The 21,929-nt window shown below is 37.9% G+C and overlaps 1 protein-coding gene across 15 annotated transcripts; it reads right to left on the reverse strand.

The window, feature by feature from the left end:
* Window positions 1-780: 780 nt before the first annotated feature.
* On the reverse strand, window positions 781-21,696 carry LOC121297589 (ARF GTPase-activating protein GIT2-like). Of its 15 annotated transcripts, none has more exons than XM_041223987.1 (22): window positions 21,454-21,695; window positions 16,223-16,291; window positions 15,347-15,480; window positions 14,587-14,699; window positions 14,122-14,227; window positions 13,482-13,568; window positions 13,240-13,370; window positions 12,985-13,079; window positions 12,847-12,892; window positions 12,364-12,415; window positions 11,813-11,885; window positions 11,544-11,641; window positions 10,885-10,996; window positions 10,496-10,638; window positions 10,016-10,165; window positions 7,037-7,285; window positions 5,495-5,584; window positions 3,155-3,237; window positions 2,712-2,903; window positions 2,125-2,256; window positions 1,366-1,429; window positions 781-1,105 (listed from the first exon to the last, which is right to left on the reverse strand). In XM_041223987.1, exons 1-22 carry the CDS (start codon window positions 21,503-21,505, stop codon window positions 893-895), a joined length of 2,484 nt encoding a protein of 827 aa, XP_041079921.1. In that variant the 5' UTR covers window positions 21,506-21,695; the 3' UTR covers window positions 781-892. The 15 variants fall into 15 exon arrangements, with proteins under 15 accessions (XP_041079921.1, XP_041079920.1, XP_041079919.1 ...); XM_041223986.1 differs by having other exon boundaries at window positions 2,125-2,253; window positions 16,223-16,294; XM_041223985.1 differs by having other exon boundaries at window positions 16,223-16,294.
* Between the last annotated feature and the right edge of the window lie 233 nt (window positions 21,697-21,929).

The raw sequence follows: 21,929 nt of genomic DNA on the forward strand, positions 1-21,929 counted from the left end.
GGTATATCAGTGCTGTAATACAACTGGGGTATGGCTTTTAGTTTCACAGTTCTTGACAGAATACAAACCAGTGAAATCAGGTCAGAATCAAACAATACCTGTGAATTAGAATACAGTGATGTCAGTGCCTGGGAAAGCAGCTTTCTGATTGGCACCAAGGGTTGATCATGGATTCTCTCCACAGCAGCAATCTTCCGAAGGGCTGACTTCTAGTACTGGTGCAACCTCTAGGGGGTGCTGCATTTTATAGTAAACTGGCTCATTTTCAAACCTACACTGTATACTTTTGAGCTGAGGTGTTATCAGTTGAATCAAATGCATTAGATCAGCTCAAAGGTAAAGGTGATCAGGGTTCAAAACCTAGACTAAATTAAATAAATTCAAAATCACTGAAAATGTTCTTATAAAAGCTTATTTGTCCCAAGGCAGTAACCGTTCTTGGTTAATTCCCTTTTTGTTTTATTTACTGTCCCTTCAATTAATTACACGATTGAATCAGATCCGCTTCAGACTTTTTTTAGTTCCTTGTTTCCATGTTGTTAAATCCATTAAAAGGCTGTTTTGAATGCTGGTAAATGGTAGCAAGTGTTGAACATAGAAACTCCAAAATGGAAACACAGGTATTGCCCTGGTAAGGAATCTGGCTAAGTTTTCTAGGAAGGTTTTTATTGTTATTATTATTATTATTATTAAAAAAAAACAAAATGCAAATAAATAATAATAATAATAATAATAATAATAATAACAGTAATAATAATAATACTGATAGAAACCTGTAAAAAAAAATTAAAATGTCTCCATTTGTTATTTATTATATTTATTTAAATGAAAATTAATAAAATCTTAACCAAGTGATAAAGGAACTTAACAGGCACCCCTCCCCCTGCTGGTGTCAGTTGCTGTTCTCTTTGGTGGTGATGGTGACCAGTTGCTTGGCTGCCTTGGCGATGTCATAGGCAGACTGGATGACCTGCTGGGTGACCAGCTGCATGTCGGCGTCTGGACTGCTCTCCACAGGCAGGGTCTTCCTGCACTCTGACTGCAAACGATAAGCACTTGAAGTCAGCAGCCTGAGTGAGGCTCGGACCATCTCCGACCGCGGCTTCTGCAAACAGGACAAAAGAAAATAACTGTTTAACCCTTGTGCTGTGTTGTCACTATAGGCAGCATAAACTGACATTTTATAAATTGTGATGGCATACCAACAGGTAATGTGTTAATGGTTATTCCCATTGCAGAATATTTACTTGTTGATTAGCAGGTTATGCAAAGTTACTTTGATACCACTAGAAAGCAGCATTTTTAATCAAAAAGGAAGAACATAAAAATGTGGAGGAAAAAAACCCAACAAAACCTGCAACTCACCTTGGGAAAGAGGGCAGCCATTTCGGTTACAGCGATGTGTATTCTTTCTGAACATGGTATAAAACTATAGAGGGAAAACAACATTAATAACAATGAGACAACAGCTTAAGAAAGATTATAACATGCACCCAATATTGGTTAATGTTTGAAAAATGACAGGACACACAAATCAAGACATTTTAAAAAGTAGTTCTGATCACTTTACTTCAGAGCACAATCTTGTTTTCATTATTCCATTATGTTCCTCTTATTAATATAAAGGTATTCTTGCATGGGCAGGGTCATTGGGTTATCATGCACAGGGTGCCTGAAGAGATCATTCATAAAACAACAGCACAGACTTCAAGCATTACACCCCCTGGGCTACGCCTTGTAGGAGTACTTCATGTTTTGGATAGTTTTTTTCTACAAAGATCCATCTATAGAGGAGCATGGCACACATATTCAAGGAGTCGGTGGGTAAAAATAACAGAAAAAAAGAGTCACAGTGGATACACATGAAAGGCAATCATTTCAAATCTTTTTGCTATAACCCATCATTACTTTATCCAAAAGAAAGTTCAAATACCAATACATAAAAATGCATGCCTGTTAATTGCGGAGTTATCAATTCACACACGGGTCGTTTCTACTATTTAAAGCATGCCATGAACAATCAATACAATTTAACGCAAGCCTTTCATGTATAAGCCCTGCTGCACAATGTAGTGAGAGAGAGGAGAGACTGTGCCTGGGAGGCAGGGACAGAAGCCGGAATACCAGGAGGCAGGGTTGGGCTGGTGCAGGCTGAGAGAATGCAGGGAAGGAGTTTTGTCGGCCCATGGAACCAGGGTACTGAAACAGCCGAGACTGTGCCTGAGCTTTCGCAGGCTCTCGCGTTCATTAGGTCTGCTTAGAACAGAGGACAGGAACCAGAAAATGAAAAGGAAAAAAAAAAAACGAGTAGAAGAAAGAGAAGGAAACAGAAACAGAAAAAGTGAAATCATAGAGATGGAGAAGGCAAAACAAAAATATATATATATAGGAAAATAAATCTTAATCGTAATATTTTTTTAGAAAGATTTAGAAAAACACAAAAAGAGGAAGATGGGGCAATGAGAAATGTACCAGCTCAGATTAACTCTAAACAGTGCTTTCAACTACAACAAATGGCACTTTTTACAACCAGAATGGTTTATTAAGTGACCTTCGACAATATTCCACTTTTACGCTGTAACTGAGGAAACACAATTGCACAAGGAACAGCAGCAAAGCCTTTGTGGGCAGCAGTAAAGAAAGCATTTACCGGTTAGAGGAAATCCATCCTTCGTCCCACCTTACCCTCTCCCCCAGCCCCTCGCCCCTACCTCTCATGTTTGTCCTCTTGTGCGGCTCGCAGCAGCTCTTGAATGTTCTTGGTTATCTGCTCTGTTTTACGGATGACATCCTCTGTACTGGGCAGGGTGGAGTCAGGCTCTGCTTCCAGGTCCTGATCCAGCTCAGGGATGGATCCCCCTCCATGCCACCCGCTAGTTCTCAGCTTGCCCTTTCGATTGCATCTGTAAGAAACACAACCCACCATGAAACACTGGCACTGACCACCAGAAGATCCTAGTTCTATATAGCACAGGAATTGTAATTTGGGAAAAGGAAGACTCTTAAGCAGAACCGTTGATACTGGAGCAATCATGCAGTGTTTGTTTTTTTTTTTTTTTTTTTTATTTTATTTTAAATGCAGCCAAATATACAAAAAATAACAAAAACATACAGTGCAATACATAAGGCAAATATAACGAAGTTTAACACTTGCCCTGTATCATCCAGTTCAGAGTCATTGGGTGTGTTGTCATAATCGCTGTCCGGCATGCTGCTTTGCTTTTCCAGTTTAGAGGCCTAAAACAATCAGAAACACAGTAACAGGGAGTGCCTACTATAACTTTCAAAAGCTTAATGCACAGCACAGCCAATAGAGTTGAACAGAACAGCTGCTAAAGACAGGGGGCTAGTTTTCCTGTTTCAATGCAAAGTTCCATGTTCAAACATATCCTGGCAATACCCAAATGACAAATCTTCATTTCAAAAGGTGTTGCCTTGGAGTTCAACACCTTAAATGCTGCAAGGGAAATGTTCCACTGAAATCAACAATACACACTATGCTGGTGCAAATAAAGTATATCCCTAATTAAAATACAAAACAACACACAACATCAAGTGACTTTGCATGAAACAAGCAAACCGACCTTTAAGCCAGAAATTAAATTGATTGTGATTTAGTCATTTCAAACGCCAGTGTTAGTCCTGTGAGGTCACAAACCCAGGGTTCAAATATATGTTCCATTACTTCTAATGATCAATGTGTTGTCTGTGGCCCGACGACAGATCAGCTACATCACCATAAATGTATAATTAGTTTAATGATCTGGAGCTTCATTAAGCCCCTTTTTGTTTCTGGAAAGCATACTCAAATATTTGAACTCCTGTGTTTAAGAGCAATGCCAGTATATAATGCTCAATCAGAACATACTGAAAACAATACTAAAAACACTGTTATGCTGCACATAACAATATTGTCTCTATAAATACTGGAGGATGAGATGTTTTTCCTATCAGGGTGAATGATTTCAAGACTAAGATTAATCTTGGAACAGATCAATGTTAAACTGAGTAAACTAGAGTTTAGAACACCCGTGTTCCAAACCTGCACTAAATATACTGTTGTTACCAACATTGCCACACAGCCATTTAAATTCAAGATAACCCCCTCCAATAGACACACATAATGCTGTACAGAATTGACATATTTAAATTGAGCACAAAAAGCAGTCCATTAAAACCACATACATACCCTTGTTCCCCACCCAAGTGGGAAACAATCCTCTTCATATTTGATGGTCAAGAGGCCACAAAGGTTATTCAGTGGCCACGTGATTCTCATGGCAACAACTGGCTATTTTGTGTCACCTCAAACATCCGATTTTTTAACATTATGTTTTCATCATCATCTTTCGTGGCAAGAGAAAATCCTCATTCCAGTAATGAATAGAAAGGCGCTCTTGTTTTACCTGACCAGCTGTTTAAGTGCCACTGTTACTGCAGAGTGAACATGCTTGATGGAGCCTGTAGGTTAGAATTTTGCTCATAGGAAGCAGTTTGGTTAATTATGCATAATTACTCATAGCTGGTGCTGGCTTTGAAAAGAGTTATGACTCATAACAAATCCTACTTCAGAAAGTAGAAGCCAAATTAATACCAACAATGTCAATTATTATTATTATTATTATTAATAATAGTAATAAATCTGGAGATCAAAAAACTTGTTACAAGGTTATATTTGGGATCATATTCCTCTCAAAGTATAGATAAGGTTTGTGACCAATTAATTTTCAGAAAAGCTCTGTGCTTGAATATACAGTTTTGACTGACTGAATCCTGTAAATTGAAAGGAAAAAACAATACAGAAAGGTATATACAAAAAGGTACTCCTCACTTCTGTAATGCACTGCTTCTAAACCAGGAGCCAGCCTGCATTACCTAGGATAGGGTTAACAATGCTTTTAGTACAGTGCTCTGCTGTTAGGAATAGTGTGCAGTTACTGCAAGTGTACTGTCAAAATCTCATGAATGGCATTTTGGTTTTCAGATATGTTTCTCTAACACCAAGCCTATGTTGGGGTGAAGAGGGTTTTAAAATAGTTGTTCCTCCTGTAAAGATCCCACATCATGCATGACAGAATAACAAGAGAGCATCCCTGATGTCACACTCAGAATTTTACCTAAGCTTAAATTCCTTAACCCTTGCCCTGAAATGAATACTCACATTGCTAACCAGTATCTTAATGGCTCACATACTCTACAAAAGAAAAAAAAAAATGAACGAGTTTTTGACAGCACACCAGCATAGGGAAAAAAAAATGTGCTCACTGTGCGACATTCTGAGTATGTGAGGTTAAACAAAAAAGAAAAACAAGGCGGCATAGGAAAAAGGACAGGAGGTGGAGGTACATATCAGAAGAGCCAATAAGGTGGAGAGATGAATCATGCAGCGGGACAGGAGGGGAGTATGAGGAGGAATGGTGGGGATGGAGGCTAGGGGCTTTCGGGGAGATCGCCGCTTCCTCCGGGGCACAGACCAACTGAGGAGGTACTTAACCCTTCGTGCATTCTCATCCCGCGACCAGGAGAGCGTGGAAGGGAAGGAAGGGAGAGATGAAGAGGAGGTCACGAAAGCACTCCTCCCAATCTGGAAGGGGGGAAAAAAAAGAAAACTCGGGCAAAAAAACAAAGACACACACAACAAACCAACACAACCACCAAGACAAAAAAACCCAACAAATTAATACAATTAGGAAAGCATATCAAAGCCAAAACCAACAATATGTGAAAGACAGATACAGCATGCCAAGCTTTTGTTTGCTTATTTATTTATTTTGGTTTGATTTTACAGTATTTCAAAATGTTCTTTGTGCATCTGGATTTTTATTTCTGATATTAGGAATATTGTCATGAAACTCCCGATGGCACATCAACATGCTGCCTGGAAGCAACCCGTTTCCTTTCATCTCCTGAGGAATCTCACAATCTAACATGAGAAACTTCAGAACACTGTGGATGCACAGTAATACAAACTATTTGCTGTGGAACTGAGGACACACAGCCAAACACATTTTTGTTTTCTTTATTTAAATACTGAAGGAGATCTTGGCATACCGATTAAAACACAAAACACACGTCTTGGTGTTTCTTCTCAAGAAACACCAAGACAACAAGAAATGAAAAACAGTTTGGGTCTGTTAAAAACCAAAATGCAAAACAGATTGTTTGAATAGATCCTAGGTGTTAAATGTTACTGGCAACGGGGAGAAACGAAAACAGAAAAATGACAAAACAATTACATATTTTTTAAAATGTTTAATACTAATTTCAGTGTTGTAGTACATAGCTAGCTAAATGTTATTTATAGAAAAGCAGAAATACTTAAATAATTATCAGATACAAAACTCCAAGATCATCATATTTTCACAAGATAAAAGGTTCTTTCTATAACAATCACAAAAAAACACAAGCAGTTTAAAAATCTCAGAAATCCAGACAAGTCTGCTCAAAAAAGGGTGCACATAAACATGATATAAATATCAGTAGTAATATTTAAAACAGACTTGATCAAACTAAATGGATCATTTGAACCCCATTATTATCCTCACCCATAGGTCTAAAGTATCGGCTTCCCTGTCTGCCAACCCATCCTATTTCTTTTGTCTAATTTTTTTTTAAATCAATATATGCATGATATGATAATATCAAATTGCACAGACAAGAGCAGTGCTTATTTAGTTCAATACAGGAATTGACTGGCCGGCCATTACTTCATGTAAGAGTTGCATAATTATTTAATGATCCCTTATATATGACCAAGTTGTCCACCTCCCCCAGTTTAGAGGTCTAGGCCCTGATTCAGGCACTGAAACTGTGCACTGGGACCAATGTGTGATCTTAACAGCTTGTCACTTTTTTTTTTTTTTTTTTTTTTTTTTTGTTTTTGACCGATATTGCCCAGCTACAGTTGCTTTTGAAATGGAAAGAAGCATAACTTTGGGAGATTAGAACAATCAGAAAGCTGCAAAAAAAAAAAAAAATAAAAACAAAACCAGTTGAAGAGAAAAGAATAGCAAAAGCTACTTGCAGTTCTACTTACATGTGGTGGGAAAGGCTGCAGTCTGGCTACACCCTCTTCTGGGTAGGTGACCTCTCCCTTTGGGAGATAGGGCTTCTGACCAGAGCCAGTCTCATACATAGACATGGGCCGGCTGCCTCTTGCAGACGGACGCCGCTTCAGGGATGAAGGGCTGGAGGGGTCTGGGTATTCTGAACCAGTCGGGACCTGATAGATATTGGCTGTAACCTGCCGCCTGAGAGCAGTGTTCTCGCTTTGCAGTGTTTGCAGCTGGAAGAGACGTTTAGCAATAGGCTAAAAAGGTGCTTTTGCAGCAAGCTTTTACTTTCTTTTTTTAGATTAGAGATTCATGGGGATTGATGTGTTTCTTTAGAGTAAGAAATGCATTTGTCGGTCTTTCCTCACGAGAGACTTTTTTTGGTTATGTGTGGTTCCTGTTCTGTGACTAGGAAGGTTACATATCAAGACTTTACCCAATATGCAGGGTATGATATGGTAAAAGAATAACACCTCTCTTCCTATTCAAATCATCTGAGGTGAATCCACTACCTACCTGTTATTTGCTCTACACTGTTAAAACCCTCTATAATGTAATCCTTAAAATGACTATCCACTTTACAAGCTGGGCTTGTATAAACAATTTCTGAACCAAAATCCCTAAGCTTTTTAAAAGAACTTCTTGAAGCAGACACACAAAATGTAGTCTTCATGCATTACTGTTATAAACCAATACATAATGCCAAGATTATTCACAAATAATAAGTTTTTCTTAAATACATGTTATGTGCTATTCAATGGCATTTAGCACACCTGTCTCTTCTACTTGTGTGTGTGTGCTGTAGTAGAAGGTACAGGAAAATATCCTTTTTACTATGGAGTCTGAAGATGCAGATTCCAATCTGGAAGGTTATCGTTTACATTTCTAGAGACTTGCAACCTCCTTCCTTTTGTGTAATTCTACCCCAGATAAGCCATATTTAATTTGATGGTGTTGCTAGTCTGATTGAGAGTTTAAGTTTGAAAATCCATTCTTGCACCGTTTAATGGAAAGTAATTTAGCATTGCACTAACTTTCCTGTATTCATTCTGATTTAAATTTTACAACTCGAGTGATATAACTGATGAAGAAGTTAAACCTAAAAACATGCTTAGCAGAAAAACAAGACACAGCAACTGAAGCAAGCAGGCAAAGAATACAGCATGTAGCACCCAGTTATGTGATTGAGCACTCAAAGTGATTGAGCAAGCCTGGTATAACTGGATCCCTGTAACTCTGCAAAAAGGCGTTGATCAATAGAAGCCGAGGCAATCAAATTAGAAATGGAAGCTTTTAGAAAAATAGCTATTTTGGACATTCAGAAAAATGGTTTAAGCAAAGACTATAAATGTTTCTGCAAATAACACTTAAATGTAAAATACTCAAATTACCTTGCCTGCATTTGATCATGTTCAGCAGGAAGGGTTTAATAATATTATTATCTAAGGCAATATCATTGTATATAGAATCAGCTGTAAGTTCACACAATGCCAGCCCACACAGCTTCACAGAGCGCAGCTAGATTCTCCTTATATCAAGTTAACCAGAGCAAAACATGAATGCCTAGTTAAAGGTGTACAAACCACAATGCGGGAGAACAGTCTTACAATCGAATGCAATAGTTGGGTGCAGCAAGGTCTAAATTAGATGCTAAGCATCTCTATTTCTGGTTCTTGTAGACCAACCAACACTTCGACCAGACTTTAACCAAACTTTAGGTTGGCCTAGCAGAAACAGGAGGTTGCCTCTACTGAACTATCCTGATGCAATATCAGGCATCAAATTATAAAAGTTTTTCATATGCTAGAACTATTCTAGGCGTCAAGAATAACATACATTTTACTTCTGGTGCTTATGTTTAATGTCTAACTACCTTGCTGCTCTTAGTAATAATAAATAAAGGTGTTTCCATGTTTGTAACAGCACCTTATTTCAAATACTAATTTATTTCAATCTGAATTCTAATAAAGAGGTTTGACAATTGCACTGAACCGTGACTGCTAAAACAACAGCCAGGGTGGTGACAGGCTGTCAGCCCATTTGCAACCTGAGATTTAACAAAAAGACTGAATGGCAATGCGACATCTTTTAAAAAAAAAAAAAAAAAAGTCTGTCTCCACATTGTGTCCAATTCATTCAAATTTGAACTTCTCCCGGTTATATTTTACAACTCAGGATAACAATTTGATCCCTGCTTTACACGATTAAGCACAAAGGACTGGTTTCTTTTCTGGTTTCTCCATCTTCTATTACACCTCATTAGTCCCCCCTCTGCACTGTAATTTCAGCTCTCACTCCTGTCTCAAGGCTATTGTGTACCTGATCAAGTGACCCACTCCTGTCCAGGTTGAAGTCTCCCAAGTAACAACACATGCATCAGAAACTCATTACTTTTTCATCAGCTCTCCAGTTCGACTAACAGGGGTTGATTTTACTTTTCTTTGTACAGCGTAAGGAATGTAAATTGCAATCAACACCAATGCCACAGCTTTGGAAGACTCGAGATCCATATTTACATTTTTCACATTCTCCAGCACGGTTTTAAGCTGAATGTTTCTATAATGTTCCACACAAGAGGTCAGCACTCCAACCACTGAGGTACTCCTTACCACATTATACTGTAACCTTTCTCAATGGTTTCAGAGACTGGGGAGACAGAGGACATCTGATCATTTAAAAATGAAAGTACTGTAATACCAGGGAGAAGGTCACTCGCTAAAATTAAGTTTCTGTTGAATGCAGTGTACTGAAATAGATGATAAAACACATCTGATGCTTGTGTTTCAAGCGTATTTACACACTTTACCCATTTTACAGGGTATCCCCTTTACAAAGATAGAGCTAATTCACAGCATTACAGGAACGGCGTTATGGTGCACTGCTGTGCCCCCTGCGATTTCCCAGACGCCCTGCAGCTATAAGGGGTCTGTGTTTGTGCCCTGGTGAGAGTGCTCTGAAGGTACCTTTTTCTGCATCAGCCTCAGTTCATCACTCAGGTTGCTGTTCACTTTCATTAGCTGGTGAATCTTTGCTTCTGATGCCATCAGTGCGTTTTTAACCTCCATGAACTCCTGCACTGTGATTGGCCCATCTGACAAGTCTGAGTCCACACTCTGCCAAACAAATGAAGCCATCAGAAATACAGCCCATTCAGGCATGAAGGAGTATGGTAGGCATGAGGAATTTTAAGCTGGTGAAAATGAACGCACCATATGCAGCTAGCTTTATTGTGCCTCTTAAAAAACAGCAATAACAACAATAATAATAATAAATATTTCAACTAGAACAACATTTTATGATTATCACACATGCTGAAAGATGCTGAACAAGAATGTTTTCTCATAGGTTAAAAGACATTTGCACCAACTAATCTATTGCACTGAATATAAAGCAAGTTTCCAGCTCTGCCTGTTTTCCTAAACAGTGACCTGTATGTGCATTACCTTGGCCCGGTTTGTTTTCACCGACGATGGCTCCAGATCCGTATCCTCATCTGAAGCCACGCTGTCGTAATCAGGCTGGTCATTGTCCTGACTTTCACTTCCATGTCGGCTCCCTATGTTCTTCAGTATCAGCTCTATGTTTTCTGGCAAAAAAACAAAAACAAGAACATTTTTTCTCATTGTTCCACTTCAGTGAGACCTTGATTAGTTACATTTAAAATTTAAAAAAAAAGCTATTTTCATAAAATATTTATACAATATAAAAACAAACCTATGAGGTGCAATGTCTCATTTTCAAGGTCACCCTGTTGGCTGTTTGAAAGTAGTGCCGTTTCTCAAATACCGTTACCTAAGATGCACAGAACACCTGATCAAGTGTTATACTCTACCTTTAGGGCTTGAAACAGAGCTTCCTAGCTGTCGACGTTTGGCATCACTTAAAATATCAATTACAAGGGTTGCAAATTCATGAGCATTGAACCTTGCAAGTTTCTGTCTCCCCTGCAAAAATATAGAAATAAATCAATTCAAGATAAATTAAACTGGATGTGTGCAAAACTCTAAATCACTCAGAAAGCAACAGACAAACAGCTTCCATTTACCCCAAAGTTTTAATACATTCAATAATTTCACATGAAAGTGGTATTGGGAATGGCACGGGCATGAGGAGAAGAGCCTGTTACTCTGTTAAATGAAACCACCACGTGGTTACATTGGTGAACTGCAATAGTGGTTAAATCACACTTTAAACAAGTCAAGGCTCCAAACAAGAAAACATGTGTTGGGACTTCAAATAATATTGTACATGTATGTTTTCCTTAGCCCTTTCATGCATGGCGACCTCATATGGGGAAGAAAAAAAAAAAAAACTCTTCTAATCTTTTATATGGGGACATATGGAAAATACATGATAGCCTCATATGAGGTTGCCATTTTCCCCCCCAATTTTTTTTTTCAATAGTTCATGCATGAAGCAGGTTAACGGTGTAATGTCGGTGCACGCGTACAAGAAAAGAAGTCGTCAAATGAACAAACTGCAAATACTTGCCTGGTTCCTGGTTGAGGAGTATTCTGGGTTCACAGGAAGGAAAGGCACGACTGTAGTCTCAGTAACTAGGGTGCTGTGGTTCTGTGTTGCTAGCCACACTGTAAATGGCAGAGCACTTGGTCACTGAAAGATTTTACATTTGTAGCAATTCACTTCATGTCAGCTTCATGGACCTTAACTTGATTTCTTATGCTTTTGTTTTAAATGAGCACCAATTCATTTTGTTCATGCGTGTGAAGTGTTTTTAGCTTCACTGTAATAATTCTCACCTGCATCGGTCTCCCTTCTATCAACTTCATCGTAGACATCCATGGCCAATTCTTCAAATAAGTGATTGCTTAGCTGTAATCATATTTATTGGAGAAACAGAATTAGTGGTGAATAATAATGTAGACACAACACACACACATATATTATATATATATATATATATATATATTTATTATATGCACACACACACACACATCTACATTATATATAAATAACATCAACAAAGGTTTAAAATTACGAGGAATATATGTTTGTATAAAACTGTGATGTTAGTTTTATAGCACTTAAACAATACACCTTTAAAATTCACAAAGCCAAGGTATTATTTCCTCAAGAGTAGGAAGTAACAATTCAAAATAGGAAAATGTCTTGATGCCTAACAGCTGGGTTTTAAAGTATTCTTCCAGGAAGAAACAGTAACTTCTTTTTTATTTGTATAGTACGTGTACCATGCACCAACCATCAGGGTGCATGTACAAAAATGTGCAATAATTATACTGTCCGATTAAAAGGAAAAATGTTCAGGGGAGCCCTGAGAATGCACACTTACAGACTGAAGCTTTTTCTTAGCAGCTTTTGCCAATTCAGATAAATCGAGACTGCTACAGAAACAAACAAAAAAAAAAAACATTACCATTAAAACATTTAAAAACAGAAAAAAACATGAAATTGTAGACAATTCAGGCTTGGATACTTACATGTGCCTAATCCATTCAAAGCAGCATTAAAATAAAAAGTGAAAAATCTGTGACCTTGTACAATAAGGATAACAGTCAAGACACAAAATTTCGTTTATAGTTGAACTGTGTGCTTGGTGTTACACGCAGGGCACAAAACTAACAAAACATATCTGGACCCTGAGCCAGTGAACACTGCTCAGTGAGTAGCAGACTCTGACAGCCAGCCTGCATCTCCAACACTCCCGACTGGTGGAGAACTCTGCTCAGGCGTTCAAATGTAATGACCCTGTTTGAGCACCCAGGCTCTCATTCTCCATTTCTAAATTGATTTCCCAGACATAACACTTTCTTACCTGTCTGCCATTTGAGGAATTATAAAGTGCTGTCCACTTTTATGATCTGAAAAACACAAACGAAATAGTATGGAGTCGAGCAACTCAAAAAGCACAGAGATCCGCCAGCAACTTAATCTCATTCAGTTTTCAACTTACCTGGCTTTCTCCCACAGAGGTAGAATGCTAGCCTGTCAGTGAGTTCATACTGGATTTCAACCAACCGATCTGCAAGATCCTGATGTCCAGCTTGCCTAATAAATACATCAACACATGCTAATGATGCATGTATAAGCAAAATGCACACTTTCATTACTGTTTTCTCCTTGACAGCAATTTTTTTTTAATTTTATTTTTTATATGTATGTTAAGAAGTGATTTGATGATGAAATATACTGAAACTCAGTCCCTTACCTTGCATAGTCAATTGGGGTTTTGCCACTAGCATCAGGAGCCCCAGGATCGGCACCGTACACAGTTAAAAGCTCAATTTGTAAAATCTGTCCTGCTTTTGCTGCAACATGAAGGGGAGTGTTTCCTTTCTCCTACAAGGAATAGAAAACAATTCAAACTGGAGCTGACAAACAGGAACAGCTGCTACATCATAGGGAGGTTTAACCTTGACAATCAGTCTTTTTGTTCTATGCTTGACTTACTGGGTGAAAGAAGTTTGCCTGGGCTCCAAGGGAGAGTAACCTCAAACACGTCTCCAGGTTCCCAGTCCGAACGCTTGAATGAAGTTGCTAGGGAAATTATGACATATGATGATCAAATCAAGGCTTTATGTACAGTACTAACTCTTCATTTTTAATACTGCGAAGATTATATATTTACACAGGATGCATATGACAATAAATCAATAGCCCACTTGCTACTGGAAGTACAGACATCAAAGTAGTAAAACATTTGAATTAGAAATACAATTCAAATATATAAAATTTAAGTTTGGAAGTTTGGAAATAAAAAACACGATTTCATCATAAGACAAAAAAAAAGTGTTTTCAATATTCCTTGTTCAGAGGGAGAGCCCACAGACCACCTCTATCCGTTGAAAAATGAAGTTCTAGTTCTCCGGAATACTGAATTGCAACTCAATTTTTCCACTGTCCATGCCAAGAAATCAAGACTTCACTACTGTAGACCTAAATGTCACCAGATCCATTAGAAATGCACTGAAACAATCTGTCATAACTGCACAGGGTGAGTGCTGGACAACAGAGGTCCACGTGCAAGCAGTGCATTAAACTATGCTTAAAATGCACCGCTATGATACAGCTATGGGACGTAATGTTGTACCTTACTGAGGTCCTTGGCTGTAACGCTGTCCTCATCCCGACATGGCATCCGATGGACAAATGCCAGCATCTGGTATTTGGCTCTTATAAACTCTGCTTTGTTTGGGCTTGGATAGAGAATGAAAGTGATTCATGACGTTCCTCTTACCACTATGGTAGCAAATGAAGACATATGAATCAAGCTGAAAAAGATTTTATTTCAAAGATTGTCCTCACAAGCAGTGTCAAAATGATTAAATTTAATACCTACAAACATGCTTGCATGACAAAAATATATATATTTTAAATTCTTAACTTGTTCGTTAATTATACAGTGGCTACGGCCAAGGATTTACACAAGTAAATATTGCGCATCACTAGCCAGGAGCTAGTTACTTTAAATGGCACCTCAGGGCTCTGCGAATATTAACACTGAACGTTATTAGATAGTAACTGTTGGTTGCCAGTTAACAACAGCTATACTCACTGTACTTTATCCTGTGGGTTGGCCTTACGCTTGCCACTCATTATTGATGCAGGATCCAGAAGGGAATGCTCCCATATTGAATTTGCACCATTACCATACAACGTCTGCACCATCTGCAAAATACAAATCAGAAATAATGCATTTACAGAAACATGCACACAAATGCAGGTATTAATCACCCACTAAGAACTGTGCTTGTAAACAGATTGGCCTGCATGACACCTGCAGCCTGGGAACAATGAAACATGCTGCAAAGACAAACGCTAACACTGGTTTCACTTCACTATTATGGGAACTGAACACATGAATAAGGGCTTTCATTTTGAAGGTTCAGTTTCACATGTAGCCAGGAGAGGAAGAGCAATGAACCTTGGAGTTCACAAATCTTGAAACATGTTTCAAAATCAACAAGAGCACCCTGTTTTAAAGTGGAGCTGCTGTAGCTCTACTCTGATCTGATACTGCATTTGGTACAGAAAGAGAGCCGTGCATTCCAGATAGACCTGATGACTCCAGACGTTAAGCCCAGGGGCCCAATGAAGTGACACAATGTCGTCACCATCATAAACACTGAACATGCCTTGACTTCTTGCTTACTTAAATAAATAATAACAATAATAATAATAATAATAATAATAATAATAATTAAAAAGAGGCATGTCTGGATCATTCTCTATTCCTTTGACCAGGGTATTTTAAGCCCAGTGGGCGATAACTGCCATTTTAGGATATACATGCCCAAGACCAATTTAATTCTTACCTGTAGCTGTGTGGCAGGCCAGGGCGTGTGTGTTAGATGCCGCACCTGAGAGCTGTGTCGTCCCAAACTTCTATGCACACTACAGCATTCATCACAGATTAACACTCCACGGTTAACAGAGGCCCAGCGCGGGTCTATGTGTGGGGGGGGACAAAAATTACAACTGTTAGACCTTGGATACTAAATGAGCAGCTGGACCCGATCATAACAGCTTCCCATTTCCACCTGCACGCTTCTTTCTCCTCGCTTTATTTTGCCACTATCATTCCTTTCATACAGACAAACACATCAGAAGAGGAATTTAGTCAGGCTGGTAATGTTAAACATCCAGCACGACTTCATTGATCCTTTTCCCTTTTAAGCCCCCATGATTCCACGCATTATTCCTCCATTTAGATAGAAGTGCAATAAAGGCTCAGATGGAAGATGTTTGTCAAGAGCAGGTTAACACTTGCTGGAATATGTGTCAGGCACCACATGCACTCAAGACAAACACCGAAAAACAGATCTCCTTTTTATTATATCTATTTTTTATATTATATATATATATATATATATATATATATATATATATATATATATATATATATATATATATATATATATATATATATAGGTATATACCATTGTATAGTGCAAAGGCAGTATAGTGACCTCCTGGCAAACATGTTATGGTGTACAACATACACCCAAAGTCTAAGGAAAATCAGCTGTGTAAATGTAAAGGATATTGAGGTCTCTCATTATCCGCAATGTATTTTGTTTGTGCTGAAAAAGGTATGCCTTTGATATTTTAGATTAGTTAAAAAAAAAAAAAAAAAAAAAAAAACCTGTAATCCAAGCCAAGGAAAAGCATCAATTATAACTGTTGAGTACCTTTTTTGCTTTGAAGGTCAGGATTACCAGTAGATTTGTGTCTCTCAGCAACCGTACCAATATCCACAGCTGCTGTGAGTAAGTTAAGATGAACAATTTTACCATTGATTCCAAGCCAAACAGCGTACACATACCCCAGGCTTCGCTGTGAGCATTGGCCCATTGAGAATGCAGAACAGGAGATACTTTGGACTGCACTGGAGACAGCTAACCAGTGTGTACTAGCTGAGGGGTTTACTTATGGAAAACAAAATACTAAGAGCAGTTCCAGAGACTGTAGTTATGGTGTAAATGTACATTTGATTTTATATGACTGGTTGCTTAGCAGCCAATGCAACAGTGAGTCACAGTTATCTTACACTATAAATAATGTTAATGAGAGGAAGATATGAGACTTCCTGCTAGACAAAGCCAGTCAGTTCACACTAACACTATGTAGCCTAATAAAAAATTAAAAAAAAGTATGATGATCTTATTATTGTGCTGTGTTGAACAGAGTTCGATCTAATAGTTTTAGGGGTACAATACTTAAATAATAATAATAATAATAATAACAATAGTTAAGAAAAATACTACTGTTCACAATATTCTGTTTGACAAGAATCACAAACTACCATGAAAAAAAAAAAAAAAAAAACTTTCCAACACAGTGTGTAGCAAGTCACGTCTTGGATCAGTTTTTCTGTGGTATCAAATAGACTCAAATGTTTCTCTTACAAAATAAAACATTTAATAAAGCTGCAGTCACATACAAGCCTCAAACTAAACAACGAGAGTTTACAGAAGGTGTCCTGGAGGCACATCAACCCGAGAGATGAACACAAAGCCAACTCCGAGCAAATCAAGTGGGCTTGTTGAAGCAGAACAAGTAGGGCTCATGGTCGAAGCAGAACTTTGTTCTGAGTCTCATCATTTGTTGGAATTGCCTTTGGATTTACGAAAACACAGACCAGCCTTCTTTAGGTTTTTTTTTTTTTTTTTCACTAACTCCACTCCGTGTTGAGCAGACAACACATGTCCCGATTCTGGTTCTTTTTTTAAATTTTCATTTTTTTAAAACTAACTGTAAATGCAAAACATCATTCTCCTAACATCTGCCTATGCCACACTGTACCGGGTTAATGAAAGGGAAGTGGAACTATACTTCCATATATGGCCAGCCTAGATGAAATCGTGTCACAGGCTTCACTGGATGTTTAGACAGCGCAGCATCTCATCCTGTTAAATAGATTACCAAGTACCAGCTTCCTCTTGCTTTGTGTGTCAAGTCAAAATAATGCCAGAGTTTTCTGAATTACATGCTGCAGTTACAGTACAAAGATGAATATGTGTAATTATTTGTAATTACCAGATACTTTAGCAAGGCAAAAATATAGAACAGCCAACACAATATATTGCCACTAATTACTTTATCTTGATTTAGAGGACTGTACTGTGCTGATTAGTAGAACACATTTTACACTTTATTAACATCTATGACAGAGTAGAATTTGTAACTTGTGTTTTAATATCTGTATTTAAATATATATATTTTTTTTTTTGATAAAAAGTTTGTTCTTGAAGCCCTTTTACATACTGTAATTAAACTCATTTGCAAGTTATGTCTTGAACTTTGCATATCAAATGTTTTTAATGTTTTCATAATATTTTTTTTCCACCAAATGTTCATGCTAATTATTTCAGGTAGCAGAATACCATAATATTCCAATTATTTGGGATATTCTATCATTTGCATTCTACTGTACTCTCAGTCTGGGACAGTGGCACATACTACAGTATATGGCATTGCCTAGACTAGACTATTGACTTCCTAATAAATGACAGATTTAAAGGGTAACATGATACTAAACCTTCAGCAACACTGTAAAATGAATTACTGTGGCACTGACTGTCTACATTCACACAGGACTACTAACCAACAGCTCACATGAACCTCAAGTTAAAATGGATTTCCTGTAAGAGTGAAATGCCCTGCTCTCACCCCTACCAGATTAAAAAAAAAAAAAGAAAAAAGCTTAAACTTGTAGTGCGACTCATACAAATAAAAACACGCTGCTGTATTTTTACCATACTGTGTTCACAAAGGCCAAATATTCTAGCCAACACGAACGGAAAACACTCCAGAAGAAGAAAAAAAAAAAAAAACTGAATTTGCTTTGGCCAACTTAAGCTAATATATTTGTCTTTGGTTTACCATAAAAAAAAAGAATCAATTTAGAAAGAAGAAACAAAATGACAATTTAAAAATGCCAGAAGAAATATTTAAAATCAAAAAACGTCTTACTCAAGGGCTCTTGCAGCAATTAACTGCAAGTTCCAACAAGCACAGAGCAGATCATTCATAGATGTGTCCAGTGTTGGAAGTATATTTCAGAATTTCTTAGCATGAGGTCATAGCTTATGCAGAAGTCTCGATTCACAAGGATTTCAAAATGGAAAGGCAGGTGAAAACTAAACACATACAGTAAACAGTTTTTTAAGTTATCAACTAGCCAATGTGTGCAGTAATACTGTAGCAAACAAGTCACATGACAGAGAAGATTTGCAGATCACTATCACAGCATGTAGGGATGGGATCAATATAATCTGTATTATGTACAATGAGTGGTATTTCAGTTTCATGTTGCCATACACATTTGGGAGCTACTTCGACCGCTGAGCAACAGATCTCAGAAAGCCTGATGTTTTGCATCTGTGCGAGTTTATTTTTCTGGTTTTGCTTGAAAGGCCATGCAGACCAGAGCAGTTTAGACAGGCGAACCCTACCCTGCTGAAGCTCCAGTTAGTATTTACAGCATTGCGTAATCTGTGTCTGCAGTCACCTCTGCCTCTAGATCTCGACACTGCTGTTTGTGTCTTGTGCAACGTCACTTCGTCCTTTAAAAAAAAAAAAACTATTAGTATAGGTTAGACCTATTAGTATTAACATTTAAGGATTCTCTCATTCCAAAACCTGTTCAAGGCAATTTAAAAAAAAAAAAAACAACCCTCGTACTTGTCATGATATCCGTCCAGATGTTTACAGAATTCAATGTATGGCCCCTGGTCCTGTTGCTTTGGTCATTGCCAATAGCTGCAGTCAGATAATTCACCATTGTAAAAAAGCATGTCCTCTCAATTACAGCCACACAAGTTCACTGTAGCCACTCCTGCGTATATATGCTGTATGACAGGTTATTATTTTCCATTCCAGTGTGTTAATGTTTGTGTGTTGTTGTGTAGTTGTGTTTTTTTTATTGTTTGTGTGTACTGTTTAAAAAACTATTTAAATAATGTAAATAATACTATGTAGATAATCACAAAACATGCATCAGTATCTCTCCCACAGTTATCTTTCTCACACAGTTATTGTTTGTTTTGTTATGTGGTACTTTTTAAAAAGCTGCAGTAAAGAGCCCAGTCATAAATGCATAATAGGGCCAGTGACATAAGGCATACCATGTTATTATTCCTAATCGCACCTACTGTCTTTAGAGAGCCACAACCTCTGCAACCCCTCTGTCTCAGAGCTGAAGAACGTGTTGACAATGAAATACCTTAACAACTACAGTGCCATCAGTACCCACCTTCCCTCCAGTAGGAACAAACGTAAATCAGAGCCTGAAGTAAAACGACAGAAGAAAAGGTGGCTCGCCCCCAAAGTCCTAACATTAGAGGCAATTACAGGTTGACTCAGCTGTAAACCAAATCACTATGTTGTTTGTTACCCAAAGGTAACTATAGTATGCTAACAAGAGACCACTTGCCTTAATGGTGAAACATATAAGCATATATTACAGGAGACTATTTTAGGAACTAGCTTATTTTCTAGTCTGTTTGTTACAGATGTCAAGTACAGGCCAGTATAACTGTCAGATTAATGGACTGGATACAAAACAAATGCTTTAAATCTGTTTTCTAAATATCGTCAAAAGAAAGTCAGTTAATAATTGTTCCTACTTTACATGTGTGCATGTCTGTTACCATTATCACTGAAACTACACATAGCACTTACAGCCTGAGGAACTCTCACTCTACAGCTTTGCACATATAGACTGTGGCATGCACAGCCATTCACAGCAATAAAACATGAAGAAAGCTTCCGAGACACTTTACCAAGTCTGGATATAAAAACAGCAACTATCTTTAGTGTGGGGTCCTGACATTGCTTCAGAGAAGGCTAGGAAGATCCCTTTTTAAAAGCACTTCGTGTGGATTAGTTTTGTGTTTTTGGGGGGTGGAGCACCTTCGGCACGGCACTGATGTTAATTAATAATATGTGTGCCTATGAAAATGTAGCTTAAGCAGTGCTATGCTTACTAACCCCGAGCGCAGTGTCACCAAGGGAGGGTCTCATTTAGTGTCTTATTTCCCAGCTGTTCCTTAGCAGCTGTCAGTGTTGGGTGAGACCATACAAAGAGACTCCCATGGTTCTCAAGGTAAGCGCATGAAGTCATGTGACACTGTGCAAAGTTGTGGCAAGCACTTGTTAAAGTAAAGACAGTACTGCTGTTTTTCTAGGCTTGCCAAAGTAGGTGGAATCAAATTGAGCTAGTGGAGTAGCCAGGCTTGGAAACAAAACTTAGTCTGAATTGTTTACCAGTGCCTAGCAGTATTGGGGTATTAAACTAACTTATCTGTAAACGACATATTATAAGCCATCTTTGTAAATGAAAGCTTATTATAAGCCATCTTTGTAAATGAAAGCTTATTATAAACCATCTTTGTAAATGAAATCTTTGTATTTGGCTGTCCAAGGGAGAAAAAAAAAAAAAAACATACCCATGCAACGTCAATCTAATACAAGCTACACCTCAAATATTCACAATTCCCATTCCTGGTACCAAACTGGATCCAAAGTAGCAGTTATTCTGGACACTGTGCACCCACGCTAAACAGAGACTAGCTAAAAACAGCACCATACTACACACAAGTCAACATCGAAAAACCTGCTCAGAAAATAAGAAAAGCGTTCTAGCAGCGCATTACAGTACATTATTTTCCACGCAAAAAAAAAAAAAAAAAAAAAAAAAAAATGAAGAAACTAAAATCCAACAATGTTTTGACCCAGGCGAAATACATTGATTTACATACTTGCGCCTGTTTTTTACAGCAGTTCTTCCAAAACATTGCATACACAATACATTTTTATTTTAAAATAACTGCAGGTCTGTATTATTATTATTATTATTTATTATTATTATTATTATTATTATTATTATTATTATTATTATACGGTGTTTGTCACTTACCCGGGACGCTGCAATCTGCGCAAACCTCACTGCTTCGCAACCGCTTTGACATCCTTTTTATTTCGATAAAAGGCTTTTCTTTAGTCAAGTGACAGTAAAAAAGGTCCTAAAATCAAAAATAAACCCCCCCAAAAAAACAACGACAAAGTAAATTCCCCGTTTTTTTTTTTTTCAGCTCGGATTTCTGCTCGAGCAGCGACGGAAACCCACCAGACCGGAGGAGGCCGTCCTCATTCACAAAATGAAAATAGGTAAAGACCGCAGCGTAAATCAAGGAGGGAGTCGGAGCGCTACGCGTGTTTGTTTTACGGGGTTAGAGGAGAAGGGCGAAACAAGCGCACGCTTAAGAAGAGTTCAGGGTTACGGTATTCTTTATGGCGAGATACGGAAAAATATTTCGCTGATTGTATGCGGTGTACGCGATCGACGCTCACTGAGCGTAGATATTCGGTGTTTTTGCAACGAACTAAAATGGG

Source organism: Polyodon spathula, chromosome 22 (genome assembly GCF_017654505.1).
Source record: "Polyodon spathula isolate WHYD16114869_AA chromosome 22, ASM1765450v1, whole genome shotgun sequence".
Classification (NCBI taxonomy): domain Eukaryota; kingdom Metazoa; phylum Chordata; class Actinopteri; order Acipenseriformes; family Polyodontidae; genus Polyodon; species Polyodon spathula.

Excerpts from the sequence above, each read along its gene's own strand:
- LOC121297589 (XM_041223985.1), bottom strand. The coding sequence starts at position 21,505 with ATGTCAAAGCGGTTGCGAAGCAGTGAGGTTTGCGCAGATTGCAGCGTC. Across the intron at positions 5,585-7,036 it reads TGCAGCCTTTCCCACCACAT|ATTGGGAGGAGTGCTTTCGT; the intron begins GTAAGTAGAACT and ends CCCCCCTTCCAG. Across the intron at positions 2,904-3,154 it reads TCTGAACTGGATGATACAGG|ATGCAATCGAAAGGGCAAGC; the intron begins GCAAGTGTTAAA and ends TGTTTCTTACAG.